The 25,282-nt window shown below is 36.3% G+C and overlaps 1 protein-coding gene across 1 annotated transcript in view; it reads left to right on the top strand.

Moving 5' to 3' along the window:
- The first annotated feature begins 2,700 nt into the window (after positions 1-2,700).
- Positions 2,701-25,282, top strand: part of LOC102810238 (rho guanine nucleotide exchange factor 10-like) — a 128,108-nt gene continuing 105,526 nt past the window's right edge. The window contains exons 1-3 of the mRNA XM_085508609.1: positions 2,701-2,759; positions 5,331-5,719; positions 18,246-18,371. Of these exons, the coding sequence (XP_085364735.1) occupies positions 5,380-5,719; positions 18,246-18,371 (466 nt within the window). The 5' untranslated portion in view covers positions 2,701-2,759; positions 5,331-5,379. The remainder of the gene's footprint in view (positions 2,760-5,330; positions 5,720-18,245; positions 18,372-25,282) is intronic.

Here is a 25,282-nt window from a genome sequence, read left to right on the forward strand (position 1 = left end):
TCAATGCACCCACACATGTCATCCCAACGCACCTACACATGTCATCCCAATGCACCCACACATGTCACCCCAATGCACCCACACATGTCATCCCAATGCACCTACACATATCATCCCAATGCACCCACACATGTCATCCCATGCACCTACACGTGTCATCCCAATGCACCCACACATGTCACCCCAATACACATACACATGTCATCCCAATGCACCCACACATGTCATCCTAATGCGCCTAGACATGTCATTTCAATGTACCCACACATGTCACCCCAATGCACCTACACATTTCATCCCAATGCACATACACATGCACATATACAAGTCATCCTAAGACACCCACACATGTCACGCCAATGCACCTACACATGTCATCCCAATGCACCTACAGATGTCATCCCAATGCACCCACACATGTCACCCCGATGCACCCACACATGTCATCCCAATGCACCTACACATGTCACCCCAATGCACCCATACATGCCATCCAAATGCACCTACACATGTCATGCCAATGCACCCACACATGTCATCCCTATGCTCTCACATATGGCATCCCAATGCACCCACACATGTCATCCCAAGGCACCCACACATGTCATCCCAATGCACCCACACATGTCATCCCAAGGCACCCACACATGTCATCCCAATGCACCCACACATGTCATCCCAAGGCACCCACACATGTCATCCCAATGTAGCCCACATGTCATCCCAATGCACCCACCCACACACGTCATCCCAATGCACTCACACATGTCATGCCAATGCACTCACACATTTCATGCCAATGCACCCACATATGTCATGCCAATGCACACCCATACGTCATCCCAATGCATCCACACATGTCACCCCAATGCACCTACACATGTCACCCCAATGCACCTACAATGTCATCCCAATGCACTCACACTTGTCCTCCCAATGCACACACACATGTCATCCAAATGCACCCACACATGTCATTCCAATGCACTCACACATGTCATGCCAATGCACCCACACATGTCATCCCAGTGCACCTACACATGTCACCCCAATGCACCCACACATGTCATGCCAATGCACCTACACATGTCATCCCAATGCACCCACACATGTCATCCCAATGCACCCACACATGTCATCCCAATGCACTCACCCATGTCACCCCAATGCACTCACACATGTCATGCCAATGCACTCACACATGTCACCCCAATGCACATACACATGTCATCCCAATTCACTATCTGTCGAAAATCACTTATAATACGCGTTTTTGTGTTGCGGCATACGTTGCCAAATGCACCCACAAGGTTTTCCCAGGTACCCATCTAAAAACGCAGCAAATATGAAAAGCAATCTTCGATGATGGCAATAGTGACGTAAACAGGGAAATGTTATGTTAATGTTTTGCTAGTCAAACAATGAAACAATTAAACAAACAAACAAACAAACAAACAAACAAACAAACACTAATGTAGTTTAAGTTCACATGAATACGTTTGATAAAATTGAGCTGGTTAGTATCATTGACAAAAAAAAATCAAAAGTCGAAGGAGTTTGTTGAATTATAAAAAAATATGCACATATTTAGAGTATTCATGAACTCATAATATTTGTGTAGAAGAATGTCATGCAGTATCTACGTCATATCTTTTGTCCATCATGGTCTACAGTATCTACGTCATATCTTTTGTCCATCATGGTCTACAGTATCTACGTCATATCTTTTGTCCATCATGGTCTACAGTATCTACGTCATATCTTTTGTCCATCATGGTCTGCAGTATCTACGTCATATCTTTTGTCCATCATGGTCTACAGTATCTACGTCATATCTTTTGTCCATCATGGTCTACAGTATCTACGTCATATCTTTTGTCCATCATGGTCTGCAGTATCTACGTCATATCTTTTGTCCATGTTATCAGCAATCCGTATTCAGTGCCCACAAGAATATTAAATTTACCAAGAAATAACATGAGTTGTTTTTTAATGAAGAATTCAATACTAGTATACTAGTAAGTAGTATAATATTGGGAATCATGACAATAAATTTCAGTAATTATAACGATTCCACGATTTATCATCACAATTATATTCACTTCTTAATTAACTTGGAAATGAGAAATTTGTATTTTTCTTTGGAACCTCAATAATAACTTTCCGAGTTGTGTTCATGTTGTTTTTTGTTAGTTTAAACATGGCAATGTAATACTGTCTCTTAGCGGCTCTGAGTAGTTTGCTCAATAGGATGCGAATTTATTTTTAAGTTTGGTATTATTGAGCAATCTTTTCACATTTTTTTCTGGCAGATTCAATTAGTTCGTTTGATAATTATGTTTTTTTCGAATGTATGTGTATGTGTATGAGATGAAATTGTCTTTGTTATTGCATGACGTCACGTTTGCAGTAAATTATATACTGGTTAAAGACATTCACGATATTATTCATGACTGCAAAGGCGGCATAACGATCACGTGATCTCAACGAGTATGCATTTACTCTCAATAAAAAATTCACCAGTTAGCAAAAAAAAATATATTTGTTATTTTTTCACAACGGCAAACAACTGACATTTTTGTTCTCATTCGTCGGCGTCAAGAGCGTTTACACAGATTCATGTCAACATTCAAACAGTATGCTCTCATTGTCAACCCCGCCAACGTATACACAGTGTTCATAGCACAGCGCCATCACCATTCACGTTGATGAAATGAGAAATCACGTGATCGTATTTCAAGATGGCTTCTGTCCTGTGGGTAAGTCAAAATCTCCAATAAATTGAATGATTTAATTGAGAAAACGAAATATATTGCTTTTTGTCGTCGGTGCGAATGTTATTACGAAGGCCGGCCATATGGATACACGGCCATGTTTGCAGCTGCCTCGATCGTTACATTGTTGCCAATGAAATACGGTGAATCGAGACTTGTAAATCAAGTGTCAATATATTTGTGACGTTTCGGGTCCACGGTGTTTTGTTCATTTCATTGTGTGACTTTGTTCACCGGCACTCATTGATTACCGGTTGTGCCTGATGTCTGTGTCTTTCACACTTACATAGAACTCGGGGATAATGTTAGCAATAAAGATATCATTTGGAATATTTGTGTCTTTCTTTCAATAAATGAATAAATAAATAAATTAATTAATTAATTAACATCGCCACAATAAACTCATGTTCTTCATTTTTATAAATATTTATTAATTTTAATGGAACATGAATCCAACAAGCGCAGAATGCAATGTAATTCCATTGCTCAATAGAAACCTTGTTTCAATCTGAATCATGATGTTTGAAGAGAAAGGGATTGTTGTGTTGATAGTACAGTGAAGGACAGAAAGCTGGGCTCTTTATAAATGTTCTATAAAAATAAGATTTTATGAATCAAAATGGATGTTAGAATTCAAATTGACCAATCCAGAAATGGTATTGTGACATCAATGTTAGTTATAATTAATATTAATGAGTTAGTTCAACAATATCCAATCAGCACAATGTTTATTTTGAATACGTGGTTGTAGTTGTTATGTCAAATGAAGACATGCACCATGACATGCAGTATTGATGTAAACAAAGTTGAACTCTTGAGCCAATCACTGTTAAATATTTTACTTTGAATGAAAGCTGCTGGTCGGTATTTAATTAATATATTCATGAACTAAGGTACACCATTCTGCCTTTCACTGTGAAATATTTAATTTTCAGTTAGAATTTATTTCTTAAAAAGTCATGGTTTGTTTGCGAACTGTCCTAACTCATTTGCATATTTTAAAACTTCTGTCTGATTGGCTCTATAAAGTGAGTACGAGCTGCATCGCTTAAATTTTGGAAATTGAAGATGGATATCCAAGAAGGAATGGAAAAGTTAAAATTAACGCAAATTAATTATTTAGATCAAATCAAAATGTATTATTGATAATAATAATAATAATTTTATTTAAAAAACATGACTCATTAATACATCATAATTGTTTTTTTTTTTAACATATTTTATTTAAAACAAATGGCTGTATAAATGTTTACTGAGTGTATATATCAATTTAACATAAACCCTCATAATGACTTGAATGAACAGTTGTTATAGAAATTTATAAAAATATTTATAAAACATTCATCCAAAGAATTTGCTTTCATTGCCCATAGCAGCCATTGGATTACCCATGAGCCTTTGCAGGTTTCTTTCAGTCATTGGAAAATTTACACTTCAGGGCTCATACCACTAATTGAATTTCCATAGATGACAATGTTAACATATGACGAGATTGCTATATGAAAATGACGAAGAAAGTTGAAAATATGGCTCAAAAATGGGAAATCAACATGCCAGTAATCAACCATATGAAAAAAAACTAACATGTTGGCCAGCTCAAACTCTTGCAAATCTCAGGTAAACAAGACACACCTACTGTATTTGGATTGCACCAAGAGAAATCACTGGAAAAACACCAAGATTAGAACATCCATTAACACACAGAATAAACCCACAGGTACACAGCCGCTAAGTAGTAAACAAAAGACCATATGTTGGTCTCACCTCTGACCCAGGTGATTACGCCCTCAAACAGGGAGCACCTGAGAAAAATAATATTTAAAAAATTTCATTGGTTCTTGCTGGGCATTTAAATTGAGGGCTACGAGCAGCCATTGGTTAATTAGTGGCATGAGACCTTCAAGCTATGTCAGCCTGGAAGGTCATACAGACACATGCACACCAGTTACTAATATATAATCATGGTATCAGGTCATAGGTCATAGTTACATACAGAACCATTATTAACATTTAAAAATGATAAACATGGAATTTGTATATTGAAATCTCATACAAGTAATAACACACTTCAAATTGAAACTGGAACACATTTCATCTGAAATTTTACCTAAATTTCACTCACAGAAACCAGAATACAGAATACTCTCAGGTTCCAAATAAACATACCCCTAGGAATAAACATATCCCCGGACAAATCTTCAAAATCTAATAAACATACCTCACAGAAAGTTTACAAAATGACCAGTAAATTGTTTCCTTGCTTCTAAAATGTGCTCTTACTGGTGTATATGCAAACTTTTCACTCACCTTTGTAATTAGGAACATAAATGGACAACAAATGATGCATTTCTAGTAATATACTTGAAAACAATCACTGCCCAAGTCGGCCTAGCTGAGAAACTTTCTAGCCAATAGTACAATGGTCACGTATTCCAGGAAATTTGATCAGTTGCAAGGATAATACTTTTCTCTATTTGTGTGCCGCCATGCGTCAATAAAAAAGCATGGGCTGGTTGAAGGGTTGCGGCTGAAATTGTTTTTGTATTTTACTTGCAGTGCTGAATACAACTCTGTGTGGTCAGTTGATTTGCTGACATCTTTGACCATGGCAGACAATAATGTTCTCTTAGTGGACATAGATGATCAACCAAAAGATGCAGGACATGGTGTTGTCTATGAAATCTTAGAACCTACCAAAATACACCAAGGTAGTCCAGTAGTTGCTGACAATCACAATGAGTCTATCTATGCTGTTCCTGATATTGCTGGCAAAAGAATTCAAAATACGACCTCCAGTCCTTACTACCACACTTTGTGTGCTGACATTACTGACTGTGAAACTGACGGTAATATTGAAAGTGATAGGAGTCGTCTTGCTACCATTATTAGGACTAATGAAGAAAACATTGAAGAGTTTAAATGGACACAAAATGCCCAGTATGAAAGTAAGTGTTTCTGTCACTTCTACAGTACTCATTTCGCCCAACCTCCCGCCCGCTTCCGGATTTCGATCGCTTTTTTTTCGCTCGCTTTGTTCAATTTTTTTTCGACCGCGCAAATCCGGAAGTATTCGCTCGCGCAATCGCTCGCTCGCTCGCCTGACAACGCAGCCGCCAGCATTTACAGTTCATTACCTACTGTTTCATGTACAAGTGTATCATTTATGTTTTTATGATGTTAAAATAAGAATAAATACAATCAGAAATTTATAGAACGACCGTTGAAAAAATACGGTGGATCACACGGCCATATAAAATTGGTAATACCGTAAAAACCCTCAAATAAGAGCCACTTTGTAACACTTTCATTTCTGGGTGGTGCTTATTTGAGGTAACATGTTGACAATCCTGTAGCCAGTGGCTCTTAAACCAGGGTCATCAAACTTTTTCATTGTGAAATAGGGAAGGGGATAGGCAAACACACACACAACAAAAACAGACAAGTAATTATTAATGATGTATCATTGCAATTAATTTATTCTGTAAAAATACTGTTATGGGAATAACAAATGTCAAATAAATACGACGATTTGACATTTCATCGACAATGTGTAGCAATGCCTGAAGTCACGTTTCACTGACAATGCGTAGCGATGCCTGAAGTCGGATTTGGTAGCACTCTCAGTGTCTGACCCAACACTCGAATCACTTGTACAATTGTTTACCAAGTTTAGTACGGCAAACTTTTTTCTTGAAAACTGGGAATAACTTGCGTGGCTGTGGCTGGGTTGGTGGTTGATTTGGTGACAATATAAAATAGTTTCAGATAGAATTGATCTGACCAGCAGCGACAGGAGAGGACATACTTGCAAAGGAAGCATGGAACGAATGATAAAAATGATGCCCAATCACTTGTATTTATGGCAAAAACAATAAATAAAAACGCTTTTTTCTATAGATTTGTACAGCTTGGGTACTTGGGCATTGTTTTAATTGCGCTAGACGTCTGACAGTACAGCTTTTGGTTTATATTTCCTGTTTCATAATCAAGCCAGCTTATAATGATATGTTAATGATATTCACGTACTTCACAGTCCACGCAAACAGCGTCAAACTATAGCCCCACCCCTATATAACCAATTACGAAACGATACCGAGAAAGTAACAATTACATGTATTAAAAATAATTTCCTGTGACCAATCGGAGAGACGAAATCATTCACGAAAGCCCAGGCCTGTTACAAGGCATTTTCTGATTGGTACAAGTTCAGATTATTTTCAATTCTCACAAATAGCTAATTTAAATATTTGGGTCAGGCGGGTCACGTAGACTTCACTTTGCTGTAAGACAAGTTGATCGCACAAGTTTGTGGAACTAATCCATTCGACTTCAATTTTGATTATTTTCGGCAAGAGAGTCCTCTCCAAACTAATGCCAGTTATTTTGTTACTTCCCTGAACATTTTGTCTCGAATCACCCAAAAACGAACGTCTCAAATAAAATGCAAAAAATAACCCAAAATCACGATCAGCGAGAGTGGGCTGCGTAATCATTACAATTCTCACAGTCGGAGCTACGTCACGATTGCTCAAACGTTGCCAGGACCAGATTAACACCTCTGTTTTCCCCCACGCTAACCAAATTTCCCCCACGCTAAGGAAAAAATCTTTTGTTTTCTGCTGACTTCCTGTTCCGGTCCGTCTGTGAGAATGTATTTTCGATACCTCCGATTTTCCGATAAAGGCGTTCTAAAAACGTGACGTTCTTTACTTGGTTATAAAGACAACATTGACAATGAATATCTCAACGTGTCCTTCGGTGTTTCGGCAAAAAACATACTAGTAGTTACTATTGAATAGTTTGTGAATTGGTCGATTGTGTGTCAGAAATATAAAATGGACAAGTTGACAGTCACATTCACGCTCTCAGTGCATTTCTTTCGTCTATCATTCTTTCGTTCTCAATTACACAGGACATCAGGCAAGTTTTGGGAATAATCTTTATTTGTCTCACACCTTCTGTGGGGCAATAAACAATGCAGGGTGGAAGTGAGGCACAACAAGCTCGGTGTCTGCCTGATTGTAAACAACCGGGCGGCTGGCGCTTATTTCAGGGTTCTTATTGACAAAACCACTCAACTCTTGGTGGCTCTTAATGGAGGGTCAAATGTAACAAATTTTCACTGAGTGGCTCTTAATTGAGGGTGGCGCTTATTTGCGGGTTTTTACAGTAATACATACGCGTAGTAATAATGTCCACCATAAACAAGATCGAACCAAACATGTGAAATCAAATACGACACTGACACAGACACAACTAATATGAAATAAAACCATTCTATTTTTGGTGGAGGGCGAAAAATGTCTACTGTAGAGTACGGTATTCGTTGAGTAATCGTGTGTAGGGTGACGGTTGTCATGCACGCATGGTTTGGGTTTAACACGGGTCAAGTTGTAGTTACGTTAAAATCCGTGGCACCTATAACAAATGAAGAATATCTGCAGGAATAGTAACACTGTGAAAAAAACGACTGATCGATTGTTATAGAATGACCGTAGTGTACAATTTGTCAAACAAATACAATACTTGCAAATGTAATGTCGGCCAGTGCCCATCTTACTTGTCCGAAGTTGTCGAAGCCGACATCAATGGAGATCGCATTTTCTAACAAGGCGGCTGGCAAGCGGACTAACATGTTACATAAACTTGTTGAATTACAATTATGGTTTTTATTTTTGCGCCCAATGTCTCGTTATAAAATAAAATAAAGGATTAAAATTTTGCAGGGTATTCCGTTTTTTGCGAACTCTGGGCGAAATACTTTCATGAGCTGTACGTAGTTCACTTACAGCCAAAACAAAGTCAGCTTGGACATTAAGTTGTGAGACGCGACAAAACAAACTCTGCCAGTGATAGATTACGTGAATAAAAGAACAAAATAAACGCAATCAAAGGCGCCGACCACACGCTTTGGAAATAAATAGAACGCGTTGCTAAGAGGAATCGCACCTGCATCTCGACGACGTCTCCGGTCATGAGCAGGGTTTGCCGCGTCTTAGAAAAATTGAAAGTTAAAAAGGAATCGATGTCGGGGAACCATTCACAATGTTTGCATGAAAAATCCCACGCGAAAGCGTTTTTTTTTTCCTGTTACAAACACTATGGTACCTGAATCCCGATTAATTCATAAATATAAATAGGTAAGGGTCAATTTCCTGCAATCCTTCAAGATTAAATTTGCCTCCGAAAATCTTTCTAACGATGACCTGGAAGATTGCCATGATTGAGTGCCACCATTTCTGTTCTAAGATTTATTCAGTATAATAATACAAATGTTCACCCCAACAGAGGTGGACATACAGTTTTAGCGACCCGAGGAGCTCATTGTCAACCGAGGCGAAGCACTACGATATAGACTTTCCGTTCCCAATAAATAATAATAAAAAAAACAATTCTCGTTCCCGACATTATGAAATTCTTTCGTTTTGGGGGAAAAAATCTGGGGACAAAAAATGATTTTGACAAAATAATTTAGAAATTGATATTAAGAATAATTCATCATAACGAAATGTATTCCATATGTACCCATATTTTTTTTTTCATAATTACTGATTACACACGAATATTACAGAAAAAAATAATTTGCTATATTATCTATATTTGTGCCTTTTATTTGTCTTGAATCGTGACTGAAAGGAGCTGGATGAAATTACAAACTATGTAGTGTGTTCGACAACTCGTGTATGAACAACAATTTTAATAAATATGATTTTACTTGGTAAAATTACTGTATTTTTCTACATAAAAACAAAAGAATTTCACAATGTCTTTATTATCATAGCGTTGTTGGTAATAGTTGAAAATGATACATCCACGTGAACCTGCTTATATGAGATCGAAGGAGTATGTTTTCAACAGCCGTATACATTTAACTGCGTCATCAAGTTTCCTTGGTGGACCACGAGCTCTGTTCCTTGTTTGCACGTTATCATGTTCACACAATCGCAGACATTATTTGTAAGGGTGCCCTTTAAAATGGCACATTTTCTCAATGTTTTAGCGAGTACTCCGCAGGTATATGGCTTGTTCTCACATCAGCATAATTTTCCTCAAGTTCACTCATCGCTTTCCCACATGCACTTCTCGTTCTTTGCTGCTAACTTTTTTTGCACTCTAATATGTTGTTGTTTTTGTCTTTCTAAACATCGAGTTTATTTTTGACATTCAACGAGATCGCTTGAATTTTGAATTTGATGACGGTTCGAATTTATCCACTTTTACAGTGATCAACATTGCGTTCGAGTAGAGTTACTAGTAATTACAAGCCTGATTTACATTTTTCTTGCGGTGTTTTTCGTCAATGTATTAAAATATAAGTGCTTTGGGAAATAACATAATTATATTGCATGAGTGAAAGAGTTTGGTGAGACTGTCACAACACGTTTTTTTTATTTCCAACGCACGTGGTCGGCGCCTCTGATTGCGTTTATTTTGTATTTTTGTTTTCAAAATGTATCACTGGCTGCATTTGTTTTGTTTTCCTCAACAAATTAACTGTTCCGAGATCTTTCATTTTTCGTCCGGCTGCTGCCAATCAAATAATTCGTCGCCGCATGTACTCAGACAAGTGATTAATCGTCACATTCATTATACTAGTAGTTTAAGTCCAATTGATTTGTAGAAATTCAGCTATGCGATAATTATATGTGCAGTTTTGTTTTGCGCACCCAGACACGAGCAAAAGTTAACCAATATATATATTTTCTGAACTACAGCATTCGTATTACTTATGCAAATTGAGTAAGGGTCATAGTGTTAGTTGCGTTTGCAAATAACAAAGTGTCAAATTATTTTGAGCACCGTTCGGCATAAATTTAGTCAAAATCACACACAGAAACACACACAACACACAAGTACTCAATACATATCGCGATTGACCAGTTATATAGCTGCTTGAACTACACACACAAGGACGTAAATATGTAAATACAGGTCACAGTTCGACTTGCGTAGCAAACGTTACAATGTGTCAAGTGATTTGAAGGTGTCTTTGTTCCAAAACAGAGAAGCAATAGGCGTTGTGTTTTGAATCGTCATTAAAACCTAAATTTATTACGAATAAAAACTTAAGTTTATACATACAATGTACGATCATTGTAAGTTACTCCAGCGGTCGCTTAGCAAGCGAACGATGTTTCTGAAGCCAGCCATAGCAGGAGCGAGTGAGCGAACAAAAGCGAGCGAGCGAGCGTACAAAAGCGTACGCGAGCGAGCGGAAAAGAAACTGTCGGTTTCCGGTTGGAAAGCAGCGAGCGGTCGGAAATTAAGCAATAAGCGGTCGGAAAAAAAGCGATAAAAGCGGGAGGTTGGGCGGAATGAGTACTGTAATTCTAGTCAGTATGAAAGTAAGTGTTTCTATGACTTCTAATTCTAGTCAGTATGAAAGTAAGTGTTTCTATCACTTCTAATTCTATTCAGTGTGAAAGTAAGTGTTTCTATCACTTCTAATTCTAGTCAGTGTGAAAGTAAGTGTTTCTATCACTTCTAATTCTAGTCAGTATGAAAGTAAGTGTTTCTATCACTTCTAATTCTATTCAGTGTGAAAGTAAGTGTTTCTATCACTTCTAATTCTAGTCAGTATGAAAGTAAGTGTTTCTATCACTTCTAATTCTATTCAGTGTGAAAGTAAGTGTTTCTATCACTTCTAATTCTAGTCAGTGTGAAAGTAAGTGTTTCTATGACTTCTAATTCTAGTCAGTATGAAAGTAAGTGTTTCTATCACTTCTAATTCTATTCAGTATGAAAGTAAGTGTTTCTATCACTTCTAATTCTAGTCAGTGTGAAAGTAAGTGTTTCTATCACTTTTAATTCTAGTCAGTATGAAAGTAAGTGTTTCTATCACTCCTATTTCTAGTCAGTATGAAAGTGTTTTTATCACTTCTAATTCTAGTCAGTGTGAAAGTAAGTGTTTCTATCACTTCTAATTCTAGTCAGTATGAAAGTAAGTGCTTCTATCGATTCTAATTCTAGTCAGTATGAAAGTAAGTGTTTCTATCACTTTTAATTCTATTCAGTATGAAAGTAAGTGTTTCTATCACTTCTAATTCTAGTCAGTATGAAAGTAAGTGTTTCTATCACTTCTAATTCTAGTCAGTATGAAAGTAAGTGTTTCTATCACTTCTAATTATAGTCAGTATGAAAGTAAGTGTTTCTATCACCTTTAATTCTAGTCAGTATGAAAGTACGTGTTTCTATCACTTCTAATTCTAGTCAGTGTGAAAGTAAGTGTTTCTATCACTTCTAATTCTAGTCAGTATGACAGTAAGTGTTTCTATCACTTCTGAATCAATTCTTGTCAGTATGACAGTGTTTCTATCACTTCAATTCTAGTCAGTATGAAAGTAAGTGTTTCTATCACTTCTAATTCTAGTCAGTATGAAAGTAAGTGATTCTATCACTCCTAATTCTAGTCAGTATGAAAGTGTTTCTATCATTTCTAATTCTAGTCAGTATGAAAGTAAGTGTTTCTATCACTTCTAATTCTAGTCAGTATGAAAGTAAGTGTTTCTAACACTTCTAATTCTAGTCAGTATAAAAGTGTTTCTATCAATTCTAATTCTATTCAGTATGAAAGTAAGTGTTTCTATCACTTCTAATTCTAGTCAGTATGAAAGTAAGTGTTTCTATCATTCCTAATTCTATTCAGTATGAAAGTAAGTGTTTCTATCACTTCTAATTCTAGTCAGTATGAAAGTAAGTGTTTCTATCAATTCTAATTCTAGTCAGTATGAAAGTAAGTGTTTCTATCACTTCTAATTCTAGTCAGTATGAAAGTAAGTGTTTCTATCAATTCTAATTCTAGTCAGTATGAAAGTAAGTGTTTCTATCACTTCTAATTCTAGTCAGTATGAAAGTAAGTGTTTCTATCACTTCTAATTATAGTCAGTATGAAAGTAAGTGTTTCTATCACTCCTAATTCTATTCAGTATGAAAGTAAGTGTTTCTATCACTTCTAATTCTAGTCAGTATGAAAGTAAGTGTTTCTATCACTCCTAATTCTAGTCAGTATGAAAGTAAGTGTTTCTATCACTTCTAATTCTAGTCAGTATGAAAGTAAGTGTTTCTATCACTCCTAATTCTATTCAGTATGAAAGTAAGTGTTTCTATCACTTCTAATTATAGTCAGTATGAAAGTAAGTGTTTCTATCACTCCTAATTCTATTCAGTATGAAAGTGTTTCTATCACTTCTAATTCTAGTCAGTATGAAAGTGTTTCTATCACTTCTAATTCTAGTCAGTATAAAAGTCAGTATGAAAGTAAGTGTTTCTATCACTTCTAATTCTAGTCAGTGTGACAGTAAGTGTTTCTATCACTTCTAATTCTAGTCAGTGTGAAAGTGTTTCTATCACTCCTAATTCTAGTCAGTATGAAAGTAAGTGTTTCTATCACTTCTAATTCTAGTCAGTATGAAAGTAAGTGTTTCTATCACTTCTAATTCTAGTCAGTGTGAAAGTAAGTGTTTCTATCACCTTTAATTCTAGTCAGTATGAAAGTACGTGTTTCTATCACTTCTAATTCTAGTCAGTGTGAAAGTAAGTGTTTTTATCACTTCTAATTCTAGTCAGTATGACAGTAAGTGTTTCTATCACTTCAATTCTTGTCAGTATGACAGTGTTTCTGTCACTTCAATTCTAGTCAGTATGAAAGTAAGTGTTTCTATCACTTCTAATTCTAGTCAGTATGAAAGTAAGTGTTTCTATCACCTTTAATTCTAGTCAGTATGAAAGTATGTGTTTCTATCACTTCTAATTCTAGTCAGTATGAAAGTAAGTGTTTCTATCACTTCTAATTCTAGTCAGTATGACAGTAAGTGTTTCTATCACTTCAATTCTTGTCAGTATGACAGTGTTTCTGTCACTTCAATTCTAGTCAGTATGAAAGTAAGTGTTTCTATCACTTCTAATTCTAGTCAGTATGAAAGTAAGTGTTTCTATCACTTCTAATTCTAGTCAGTATGAAAGTAAGTGTTTCTATCACTTTAATTCTTGTCAGTATGACAGTGTTTCTGTCACTTCAATTCTAGTCAGTATGAAAGTAAGTGTTTCTATCACTTCTAATTCTAGTCAGTGTGACAGTAAGTGATTCTATCACTCCTAATTCTAGTCAGTATGAAAGTAAGTGTTTCTATCACTTCTAATTCTAGTCAGTGTGACAGTAAGTGATTCTATCACTCCTAATTCTAGTCAATGTGAAAGTAAGTGTTTCTATCACTTCTAATTCTAGTCAGTGTGAAAGTAAGTGTTTCTATCACATCTAATTCTAGTCAGTGTCACAGTAAGTGTTTCTATCTCCTAATTCTAGTGTTTCTATCATTATTATTGGTGTATGTATACTGTAAAATTCTTTATTTTAGTTGGAATTATTTTTCGCTGAAAAGAACTTTGGAATGTATGGAATGTATTAGCCCCTGCTGGATCTGGGAGTCGTGTCTGTGTGTTCGTGCATCTGTGTGTGTGTGAATATATGCATTACCAGCTCTTTCTCACACATGTGTCATCCAATTCAGTTCAGAGTTGGTACAGAGACAGGAATTGTTGGTGTATAGGTCCACATCAAGTAATTTTTCATTGAATAAATTTTGAGTGGTTGGCAGCCATTTTTGTCTACAAAAATCTATAAAGAAAACACTTTTTCTAGTCATTACCAGCTTTTTCTCAGACATGTGTTATCCAATTCAGTTCAAAGTTGGTACACAGAAAAGTAATAAGGGTTTACAAGTGCACATCAAGTTATTTTTTGATTGAATACATTTTGACTGGTTGGTGGCCATTTTTGTCTTCAAAAATCTAAAAAAAATAATAATAATAAATTATTGTTTACAAGTGCACATCATGTTATATGTTGATCAAATTATTTATTTGATATTTCTGAGACAATTTAAATTTTTGTATCCCATCCCCCCTAAAATTATTCCACATCAATTCTGAACAATTAGTAACGGAATTTTAGTACAGCTCAGTTCAATATCAGTTTAAAATTATTTTCTGAGCGGGGTCTATGACATGACATGTCATGTCTAGTTTTTACTAATTTTTGACGAGTCTAATGTAAAATATAGCAAAAAAGGTATATTCTCTAGATTTTATTTTCACTGAATTATTTCTTTAGCAAAAATAAAATTAATTCCAAGTGAAAATAAAGTATTCTACAGTAATTTAAATTTTGCTCTTTGTTTTTGACTCCCATGTGCGAAGCACAAAATGGGAGTCTTTGCAGTTAGTGTGTCTGTATGTGTGTATGTGTGTATGTGTGTATGTGTGTATGTGTGTGTGTATGTGTGTCCGACTGTTCCACTGCTATCTCAAGAACCATACATCGGTTTTTGATGAAACTTGGTGCATAGATGCTCTGGGCCAATGCGCAGATTTGATTAGGTTTTGGTAAAAATCCATGCTCGTTAATTACCTAATTTGCATGATAATTAGCTAATTTTTAGCTGTTCTATGACTGTTCCACTGATATCTAAAGAACCACTCATTGGATTTTGATGAAACTTGGTACATAGATGCTCTGAACATATGCGCAGATTTGATTAATTTTTGGTAAAAATCTGTGCATATTAATTACCTAATTTACATGATAATTAGCTATTTTTTAGTGGTTCCATGACTGTTCCACTGATATCTAAACAACCACTCATTGGATTTTGATGAAACTTGGTACATAGATGCTCTGAACTAATGCTAGGTTTTGATTAGTTTTTGGTAATAATCCGTGGATACTAATTACCTAATTTGCATAATGATTAGTCAATTTTCGGTTTTTCCACTGATATCTCAAGTACTAATCATCACATTTCAAATGAAATTTGGTACATAGATGTCATACGACACTGCACAGACCTGATAGTTTTTATGGTAATATCAGTACATATTAATTACCTAATTTGCATAATTAATTAATTTTCAGCATTTGATATAAGTAGTTAGCATTACATTTCAATGAAACTTGGTACTTACATACTCAAGGACTATGCAGAGATTGATTGTTTTCGATAAATATTTGTGCATATTAATCACCTAATTTGCATAATTAGTTAATTTTCAGCTTTTCCATGGGTATCTCAAGTACTAATCATCGCATTTCAATGAAACTTGGTACATAGATCCTTTAGGACTATGCAGAGACCTGATTAGTTTTAGGGTAAATAATTGTGCATATTAATTACCTAATTTGCATAATTAATTTTCAGCTTTTCTACTGATATCTAAAGTACTAATCATTTACATTTCAATGAATCTAGAATTATGCAGACCCAATTAGTTTCCGGTAAATATTTGTGCATATTAATCACCTAATTTGCATAATTAACCAACTTTCACACTGATATCTCAGGTACTATACATCACATATCAATGAATGTACATGGATGCTGTAGGACAATAGACAGACCTGAATAATTGTGGGTTACAATCTGTACATATTAATTACCTAATTTGCATAATTAACCAATTTTAAGCTTTCACACTGATATCTAAAGTACCGTAAAAACTCCAAAATTTCGACCGGTTTTAAATAATTGGCGTTAGAAATGTGACATGTTTTTAGAGTCGTGGCCGAGTTGTAACTCAAAATCTAAACAAAGTCATCAATCAGTGAGTATTATGACAAGCAAAACAAAACATCAAGACGTGCAGAAGGGGTCAGCACAAAACTAATAGGTCAAAAGACAAAGCTGTCTCGCACTACCTAGGAAAACTTGCGAATGTTCGAAGTACAGGTACCCATTGGACAAAAGATACATGGAAGTTTAGCAAACTATCTCGCCGACCCAGTGCAATGTATCCGGTTAGAATCAAAGCTCACGTGTCCCTTATTTGAGGGACCAAATTCTGCCGTAAATTCGCCCTTGGATTAAAAAATAAAATGGGATTTAAGAAAATAAAATGGGACTTTTAAGGTGTATTTTGGCGTCATTTTTCGGACATTTCAATCAATCCTGCCGGCTAAAATAGAGTCTAAGTTTTACCGTAGTCATTGACGTCTGTCTATTCAAGAGTACACGTGTATGATTTTTATCGTGACTAGCGTGAGCGGGTAAGCTTCCTTTCGAGAATGAGCTGTTATCACTGTGAACAATGTTAAATTATTCTTCAGATGACCAGTTTATTTTTTAAAAACAACTAATTTTTTTATTTAAAAAAAAATCATGCCGTTTTCGCATCAAAATCCAAGCCAAAATATCGTACTACAACATCAATCTCTTCGCATTGCGTTCAATAACATTAACATATTTAAATAAGCTATGGTAATTTGAACACGTTGGCATCATCCAGCTTTTTGATTGGTTAATTAGCGATTTGACCTATTTGACCTAAGAGAACATGGCGGATATCCTACAGCATCAAACGTTTATACGAGACCGGAATCATTCGCTTACGATGAAACTTAGTTGACTTTTATTTGTATTTCATAACCATTCAACAAATTTATTTTGTGTACATTATTATAATCACTACTGAGTACAGTAATAATCAACAATTCAGAAACGCAGCATGGCGAGATTTTTGTGTTCGTTTTTATTTGAAACTTCGTTTATTTAGAATATATTTTCGTTACCAATAAAATAAAAATCTCTCAGTCAATCAGAAACCCGGATTCATGCCTTCGAGGAAGGTCCCGTTTGAACGCTCACATCGGTTTTTTTTTTCGTTTGGGGGAAAACTAAAACTGGTCGCAATTTTCGAATAAGAATGAGTCGGCAATTTTTAGTGGAGTCGAAAATTTGGAGGTAAATAAAACACCGAAACCCGGCAAATAAATAGCCAATCGAATTTTTAGAGGGGTCGAAATTTTGGAGTTTTCACGGTACTAATTATTCCATTTCAATGAAACTTAGTACAAAGATGCTCTAGGACAATGTACAAACCTAATTAGTTTGGGGTAAAAATCTGTTCATATTAATTCCCTAATAAGCATAATAATTCATAATTTTTTGGTTCTAATCACATTTCAATTAAACTTGGAGACATAGATTTTCTGTTACATTGCGCAGACCTCATTAGTTTTACACTCAAATCTGGTCATATTAATTTTCTGATTTGCATAATTAGTTTTCAGCTAAGTAATTTCGAATTATATTTAATGTGTCTCCAATACTCTCGGCACATGGGAGTTCTTTCTAAGCTTTCTTTGATTTGTATTATGGTTATGATACACTGACATTTGCAATTTTTACCCAATGGTTTCTCTACTCAGTGAAAACTGTGAGGATCTTTCAGGATATACCTGTAAATATTTATAAATGTTCGTAAAATAAATTCACACTATCATGAAACTTATCATAATACTTGACTTGCTTTTAAATGAAATATGGTTTTTATTTTCTATATAGATATATATATATGCTGGTAATTACGTTAAATATTTGTCCATACAAAAGGTGAACATTTTTAAAATAGTGGTAATAACCACTAACAAGTCAAACCACTGGTAACTAGCATAGAATTAAAAGATATCTCATGTTACAGGTTATGTAGATGAGCAACCACCGTGTGATGATGTCAAGTTATTTTCAATGGCAAGCTCTGATTCAGGAGGTGATGCTGCAGCATTGCTGTATGAAGACTTGGCCCCAGACATGGTAGCTGAACAAGGTACATGTAACACACTCACATAGAAATAATTTGATTTATTAATTTCCTAAGGTTTAGAAAACCATGAACAGTTAATGTGAGAACAAAGATATGAAACCAATTATTGTCAATATGTTTATATGGTAATTTATTATTATGCTGCACAGCAAGTTTTACACTCACAGTCCAAATGTTTGGCAAAATAAAGTTTCAACATCTAAATTAAATAATTTATTCATCAATTAAATGCATTTTTTGTGACTTATAAGAAGTCATTGTTCCATGGTTTATCGCTATGTTGTATTCTGTATACTGAATGATTGCATGTATCTATAGTCTTAATGATAATAAGCACATGTTTGTCTACCATATCATCCAAACATCCCCTAAACAGCTAATTCAGCTTTCTCTGAACAGAAATGTCTCTAAAATTTACAATCATTTTCAATATCTAGGTTCAGTATGCATCCAAATTTGAAATTGAAATTGCACGGCAAAGAATAGGCAAGGCAATAATATACTGACCATGCGCAAACCATGTGATTGGTGACAAGTTGTGACTTCAGTTGCTTTGTCTGTATGCTACACTCATGAATTGCCTTGTGTAACATGGCCTAATTATAGGAAGGCATAAGTTGATTGCATGAAACATTCTATGGGAGGGAGGCATAAGTTGATTGTATAAAACATTCTATGGGAGGGAGACATAAGTTGATTGTATGAAACATTCTATGGGAGGGAGACATAAGTTGATTGCATGAAACATTCTATGGGAGGGAGGCATAAGTTGATTGCCTGAAACATTCTATGGGAGGGAGACATAAGTTGATTGTATGAAACATTCTATGGGAGGGAGACATAAGTTGATTGTATGAAACATTCTATGGGAGGGAGGCATAAGTTGATTGTATGAAACATTCTATGGGAGGGAGGCATAAGTTGATTGTATGAAACATTCTATGGGAGGGAGACATAAGTTGATTGTATGAACATTCTATGGGAGGGAGACAACATAAGTTGATTGTATGAAACATTCTATGGGAGGGAGGCATAAGTTGATTGCCTGAAGCATTCTATGGGAGGGAGACATAAGTTGATTGTATGAAACATTCTATGGGAGGGAGGCATAAGTTGATTGCATGAAACATTCTATGGGAGGGAGGTATAAGTTGATTGCATGAAACATTCTATGGGAGGGAGGCATAAGTTGATTGTATGAAACATTCTATGGGATGGAGGCATAAGTTGATTGTATGAAACATTCTATGGGAGGGAGACATAAGTTGATTGTATGAACATTCTATGGGAGGGAGACAACATAAGTTGATTGTATGAAACATTCTATGGGAGGGAGGCATAAGTTTATTGCATGAAACATTCTATGGGAGGGAGGCATAAGTTGATTGTATGAAACATTCTATGGGAGGGAGGCATAAGTTGATTGCCTGAAACATTCTATGGGAGGGAGACATAAGTTGATTGTATGAAACATTCTATGGGAGGGAGGCATAAGTTGATTGCATGAAACATTCTATGGGAGGAAGGCATAAGTTGATTGTATGAAACATTCTATGGGAGGGAGGCATAAGTTGATTGTATGAAACATTCTATGGGAGGGAGACATAAGTTGATTGCATGAAACATTCTATGGGAGGGAGACATAAGTTGATTGCATGAAACATTCTATGGGAGGGAGGCATAAGTTGATTGTATGAAACATTATATGGGAGGGAGACATAAGTTGATTGCATGAAACATTCTATGGGAGGGAGGCATAAGTTGATTGTATGAAACATTCTATGGGAGGGAGGCATAAGTTGATTGCATGAAACATTCTATGGGAGGGAGGCATAAGTTGATTGTATGAAACATTCTATGGGAGGGAGGCATAAGTTGATTGTATGAAACATTCTATTGGAGGGAGACATAAGTTGATTGCATGAAACATTCTATGGGAGGGGGGCATAAGTTGATTGTATGAAACATTCTATGGGAGGGAGACATAAGTTGATTGTATGAAACATTCTATGGGAGGGAGACATAAGTTGATTGTATGAAACATTCTATGGGAGGGAGACATAAGTTGATTGTATGAAACATTCTATGGGAGGGAGGCATAAGTTGATTGTATGAAACATTCTATGGGAGGGAGGCATAAGTTGATTGTATGAAACATTCTATGGGAGGGAGGCATAAGTTGATTGTATGAAACATTCTATGGGAGGGAGGCATAAGTTGATTGCATGAAACATTCTATGGGAGGGAGGCATAAGTTGATTGTATGAAACATTCTATGGGAGGGAGGCATAAGTTGATTGTATGAAACATTCTATTGGAGGGAGACATAAGTTGATTGCATGAAACATTCTATGGGAGGGGGGCATAAGTTGATTGTATGAAACATTCTATGGGAGGGAGGCATAAGTTGATTGTATGAAACATTCTATGGGAGGGAGGCATAAGTTGATTGTATGAAACATTTTATGGGAGGGAGACATAAGTTGATTGCATGAAACATTCTTTGGGAGGGAGGCATTAGTTGATTGCATGAAACATTCTTTGGGAGGGAGGCATTAAGTTTATTGTATGGAACATTCTATGGGACAGAGGCATAAGTTGATTGTATGAAACATTCTATTGGAGGGAGACATAAGTTGATTGCATGAAACATTCTATGGGAGGGGGGCATAAGTTGATTGTATGAAACATTCTATGAGAGGGAGACATAAGTTGATTGTATGAAACATTCTATGAGAGGAAGGCATTAAGTTGATTGTATGGAACATTCTATGGGACAGAGGCATAAGTTGATTGTATGAAACATTCTATTGGAGGGAGACATAAGTTGATTGCATGAAACATTCTATGGGAGGGGGGCATAAGTTGATTGTATGAAACATTGTATGGGAGGGAGACATAAGTTGATTGTATGAAACATTGTATGGGAGGGAGACATAAGTTGATTGTATGAAACATTCTATGGGAGGGAGACATAAGTTGATTGTATGAAACATTCTATGGGAGGGAGGCATAAGTTGATTGTATGAAACATTCTATGGGAGTGAGGCATAAGTTGATTGTATGAAACATTCTATGGGAGGGAGGCATAAGTTGATTGTATGAAACATTTTATGGGAGGGAGACATAAGTTGATTGCATGAAACATTCTTTGGGAGGGACGCATTAGTTGATTGCATGAAACATTCTATGGGAGGAAGGCACTAAGTTGATTGTATGAAACATTCTATGGGAGGGAGGCATTAAGTTCATTGTATGGAACATTCTATGGGAGGGAGACATAAGTTGATTGCATGAAACATTCTTTGGGAGGGAGGCATTAGTTGATTGCATGAAACATTCTATGGGAGGGAGGCATAAGTTGATTGTATGAAACATTCTATGGGAGGGAGGCATTAAGTTGATTGTATGAAACATTCTATGGGAGAGAGGCATAAGTTGATTGTATGAAACATTCTATGGGAGGGAGACATAAGTTGATTGCATGAAACATTCTATGGGAGGAAGGCACTAAGTTGATTGTATGAAACATTCTATGGGAGAGAGGCATAAGTTGATTGTATGAAACATTTTATGGGAGGGAGACATAAGTTGATTGCATGAAACATTCTATGGGAGGGGGGCATAAGTTGATTGTATGAAACATTCTATGGGAGGGAGACATAAGTTGATTGTATGAAACATTCTATTGGAGGGAGACATAAGTTGATTGCATGAAACATTCTATGGGAGGGGGGCATAAGTTGATTGTAAGAAACATTCTATGGGAGGGAGACATAAGTTGATTGTATGAAACATTCTATGGGGGGGGGGAGACATAAGTTGATTGTATGAAACATTCTATGGGAGGGAGGCATAAGTTGATTGCATGAAACATTCTATGGGAGGGGAGCATAAGTTGATTGCCTGAAACATTCTATGGGAGGGAGGCATAAGTTGATTGCATGAAACATTCTTTGGGAGGGAGGCATTAGTTGATTGCATGAAACATTCTATGGGAGAGAGGCATAAGTTGATTGTATGAAACATTTTATGGGAGGGAGACATAAGTTGATTGCATGAAACATTCTATGGGAGGGGCATAAGTTGATTGTATGAAACATTCTTTGGGAGGGAGACATAAGTTGATTGTATGAAACATTCTATTGGAGGGAGACATAAGTTGATTGCATGAAACATTCTATTGGAGGGGGGCATAAGTTGATTGTATGAAACATTCTATGGGAGGGAGACATAAGTTGATTGTATGAAACATTCTATGGGAGGGAGACATAAGTTGATTGTATGAAACATTCTATGGGAGGGAGGCATAAGTTGATTGCATGAAACATTCTATGGGAGGGGAGCATAAGTTGATTGCCTGAAACATTCTATGGGAGGGAGGCATAAGTTGATTGCATGAAACATTCTTTGGGAGGGAGGCATTAGTTGATTGCATGAAACATTCTATGGGAGGGAGGCATAAGTTGATTGTATGAAACATTCTATGGGAGGGAGGCATAAGTTGATTGCATGAAACATTCTATGGGAGGGAGGCATAAGTTGATTGCATGAAACATTCTATGGGAGGGAGACATAAGTTGATTGTATGAAACATTCTATGGGAGGGAGACATAAGTTGATTGTATGAAACATTGTATGGGAGGGAGACATAAGTTGATTGTACGAAACATTTTATGGGAGGGAGACATGAGTTAATTGTATGAAACATTCTATGGGAGGGAGACATAAGTTGATTGTATGAAACATTCTATAGGAGGGAGGCATAAGTTGATTGTATGAAACATTCTATGTGAGGGAGACATAAGTTGATTGCATGAAACATTCTATGGGAGGGAGGCACAAGTTGATTGTATGAAACATTCTATGGGAGGGAGACATAAGTTAATTGTATGAAACATTCTATGGGAGGGAGACATAAGTTGATTGTATGAAACATTCTATGGGAGGGAGGCATAAGTTGATTGTATGAAACATTCTATGGGAGGGAGACATAAGTTGATTGCATGAAACATTCTATTGGAGGGAGGCATAAGTTGATTGTATGAAACATTCTATGGGAGGGAGACATAAGTTGATTGCGTGAAACATTCTATGGGAAGGAGGCATAAGTTGATTGTATGAAACATTCTATGGGAGGGAGGCACAAGTTGATTGCATGAAACATTCTATGGGAGGGAGGCATAAGTTGATTGTATGAGACATTCTATGGGAGGGAGACATAAGTTGATTGTATGAAACATTCTATGGGAGGGAGGCATAAGTTGATTGTATGAAACATTCTATGGGAGGGAGACATAAGTTGATTGTATGGAACATTCTATGGGAGGGAGACATAAGTTGATTGCATGAAACATTCTATGGGAGGGAGGCACAAGTTGATTGTATGAAACATTCTATGGGAGAGAGACATAAGTTGATTGCATGAAACATTCTATGGGAGGGAGGCATAAGTTGATTGTATGAAACATTCTATGGGAGGGAGACATAAGTTGATTGCATGAAACATTCTATGGGAGGGAGGCATAAGTTGATTGTATGAAACATTCTATGGGAGGGAGGCACAAGTTGATTGCATGAAACATTCTATGGGAGGGAGGCATAAGTTGATTGTATGAAACATTCTATGGGAGGGAGGCATAAGTTGATTGTATGAAACATTCTATGGGAGGGAGGCATAAGTTGATTGTATGAAACATTCTATGGGAGGGAGGCCTAAGTTGATTGTATGAAACATTCTATGGGAGGGAGACATAAGTTGATTGTATGAAACATTCTATGGGAGGGAGGCATAAGTTGATTGTATGAAACATTCTATGGGAGGGAGACATAAGTTGATTGTATGGAACATTCTATGGGAGGGAGACATAAGTTGATTGCATGAAACATTCTATGGGAGGGAGGCACAAGTTGATTGTATGAAACATTCTATGGGAGGGAGACATAAGTTGATTGTATGAAACATTCTATGGGAGGGAGACATAAGTCGATTGTATGAAACATTCTATGGGAGGGAGGCATAAGTTGATTGTATGAAACATTCTATGGGAGAGAGACATAAGTTGATTGCATGAAACATTCTATGGGAGGGAGGCATAAGTTGATTGTATGAAACATTCTATGGGAGGGAGACATAAGTTGATTGCATGAAACATTCTATGGGAGGGAGGCATAAGTTGATTGTATGAAACATTCTATGGGAGGGAGGCACAAGTTGATTTCATGAAACATTCTATGGGAGGGGAGCATAAGTTGATTGCCTGAAACATTCTATGGGAGGGAGGCATAAGTTGATTGCATGAAACATTCTATGGGAGGGAGGCATTAGTTGATTGCATGAAACATTCTATGAGAGAGAGACATAAGTTGATTGTATGAAACATTGTATGGGAGGGAGACATAAGTTGATTGTACGAAACATTTTATGGGAGGGAGACATGAGTTAATTGTATGAAACATTCTATGGGAGGGAGACATAAGTTGATTGTATGAAACATTCTATGGGAGGGAGGCATAAGTTGATTGTATGAAACATTCTATGTGAGGGAGACATAAGTTGATTGCATGAAACATTCTATGGGAGGGAGGCACAAGTTGATTGTATGAAACATTCTATGGGAGGGAGACATAAGTTAATTGTATGAAACATTCTATGGGAGGGAGACATAAGTTGATTGTATGAAACATTCTATGGGAGGGAGGCATAAGTTGATTGTATGAAACATTCTATGGGAGGGAGACATAAGTTGATTGCATGAAACATTCTATTGGAGGGAGGCATAAGTTGATTGTATGAAACATTCTATGGGAGGGAGACATAAGTTGATTGCGTGAAACATTCTATGGGAAGGAGGCATAAGTTGATTGTATGAAACATTCTATGGGAGGGAGGCACAAGTTGATTGCACGAAACA

Source organism: Saccoglossus kowalevskii, chromosome 15 (genome assembly GCF_978046115.1).
Source record: "Saccoglossus kowalevskii chromosome 15, keSacKowa6.1, whole genome shotgun sequence".
In the NCBI taxonomy this organism is placed as follows: domain Eukaryota; kingdom Metazoa; phylum Hemichordata; class Enteropneusta; family Harrimaniidae; genus Saccoglossus; species Saccoglossus kowalevskii.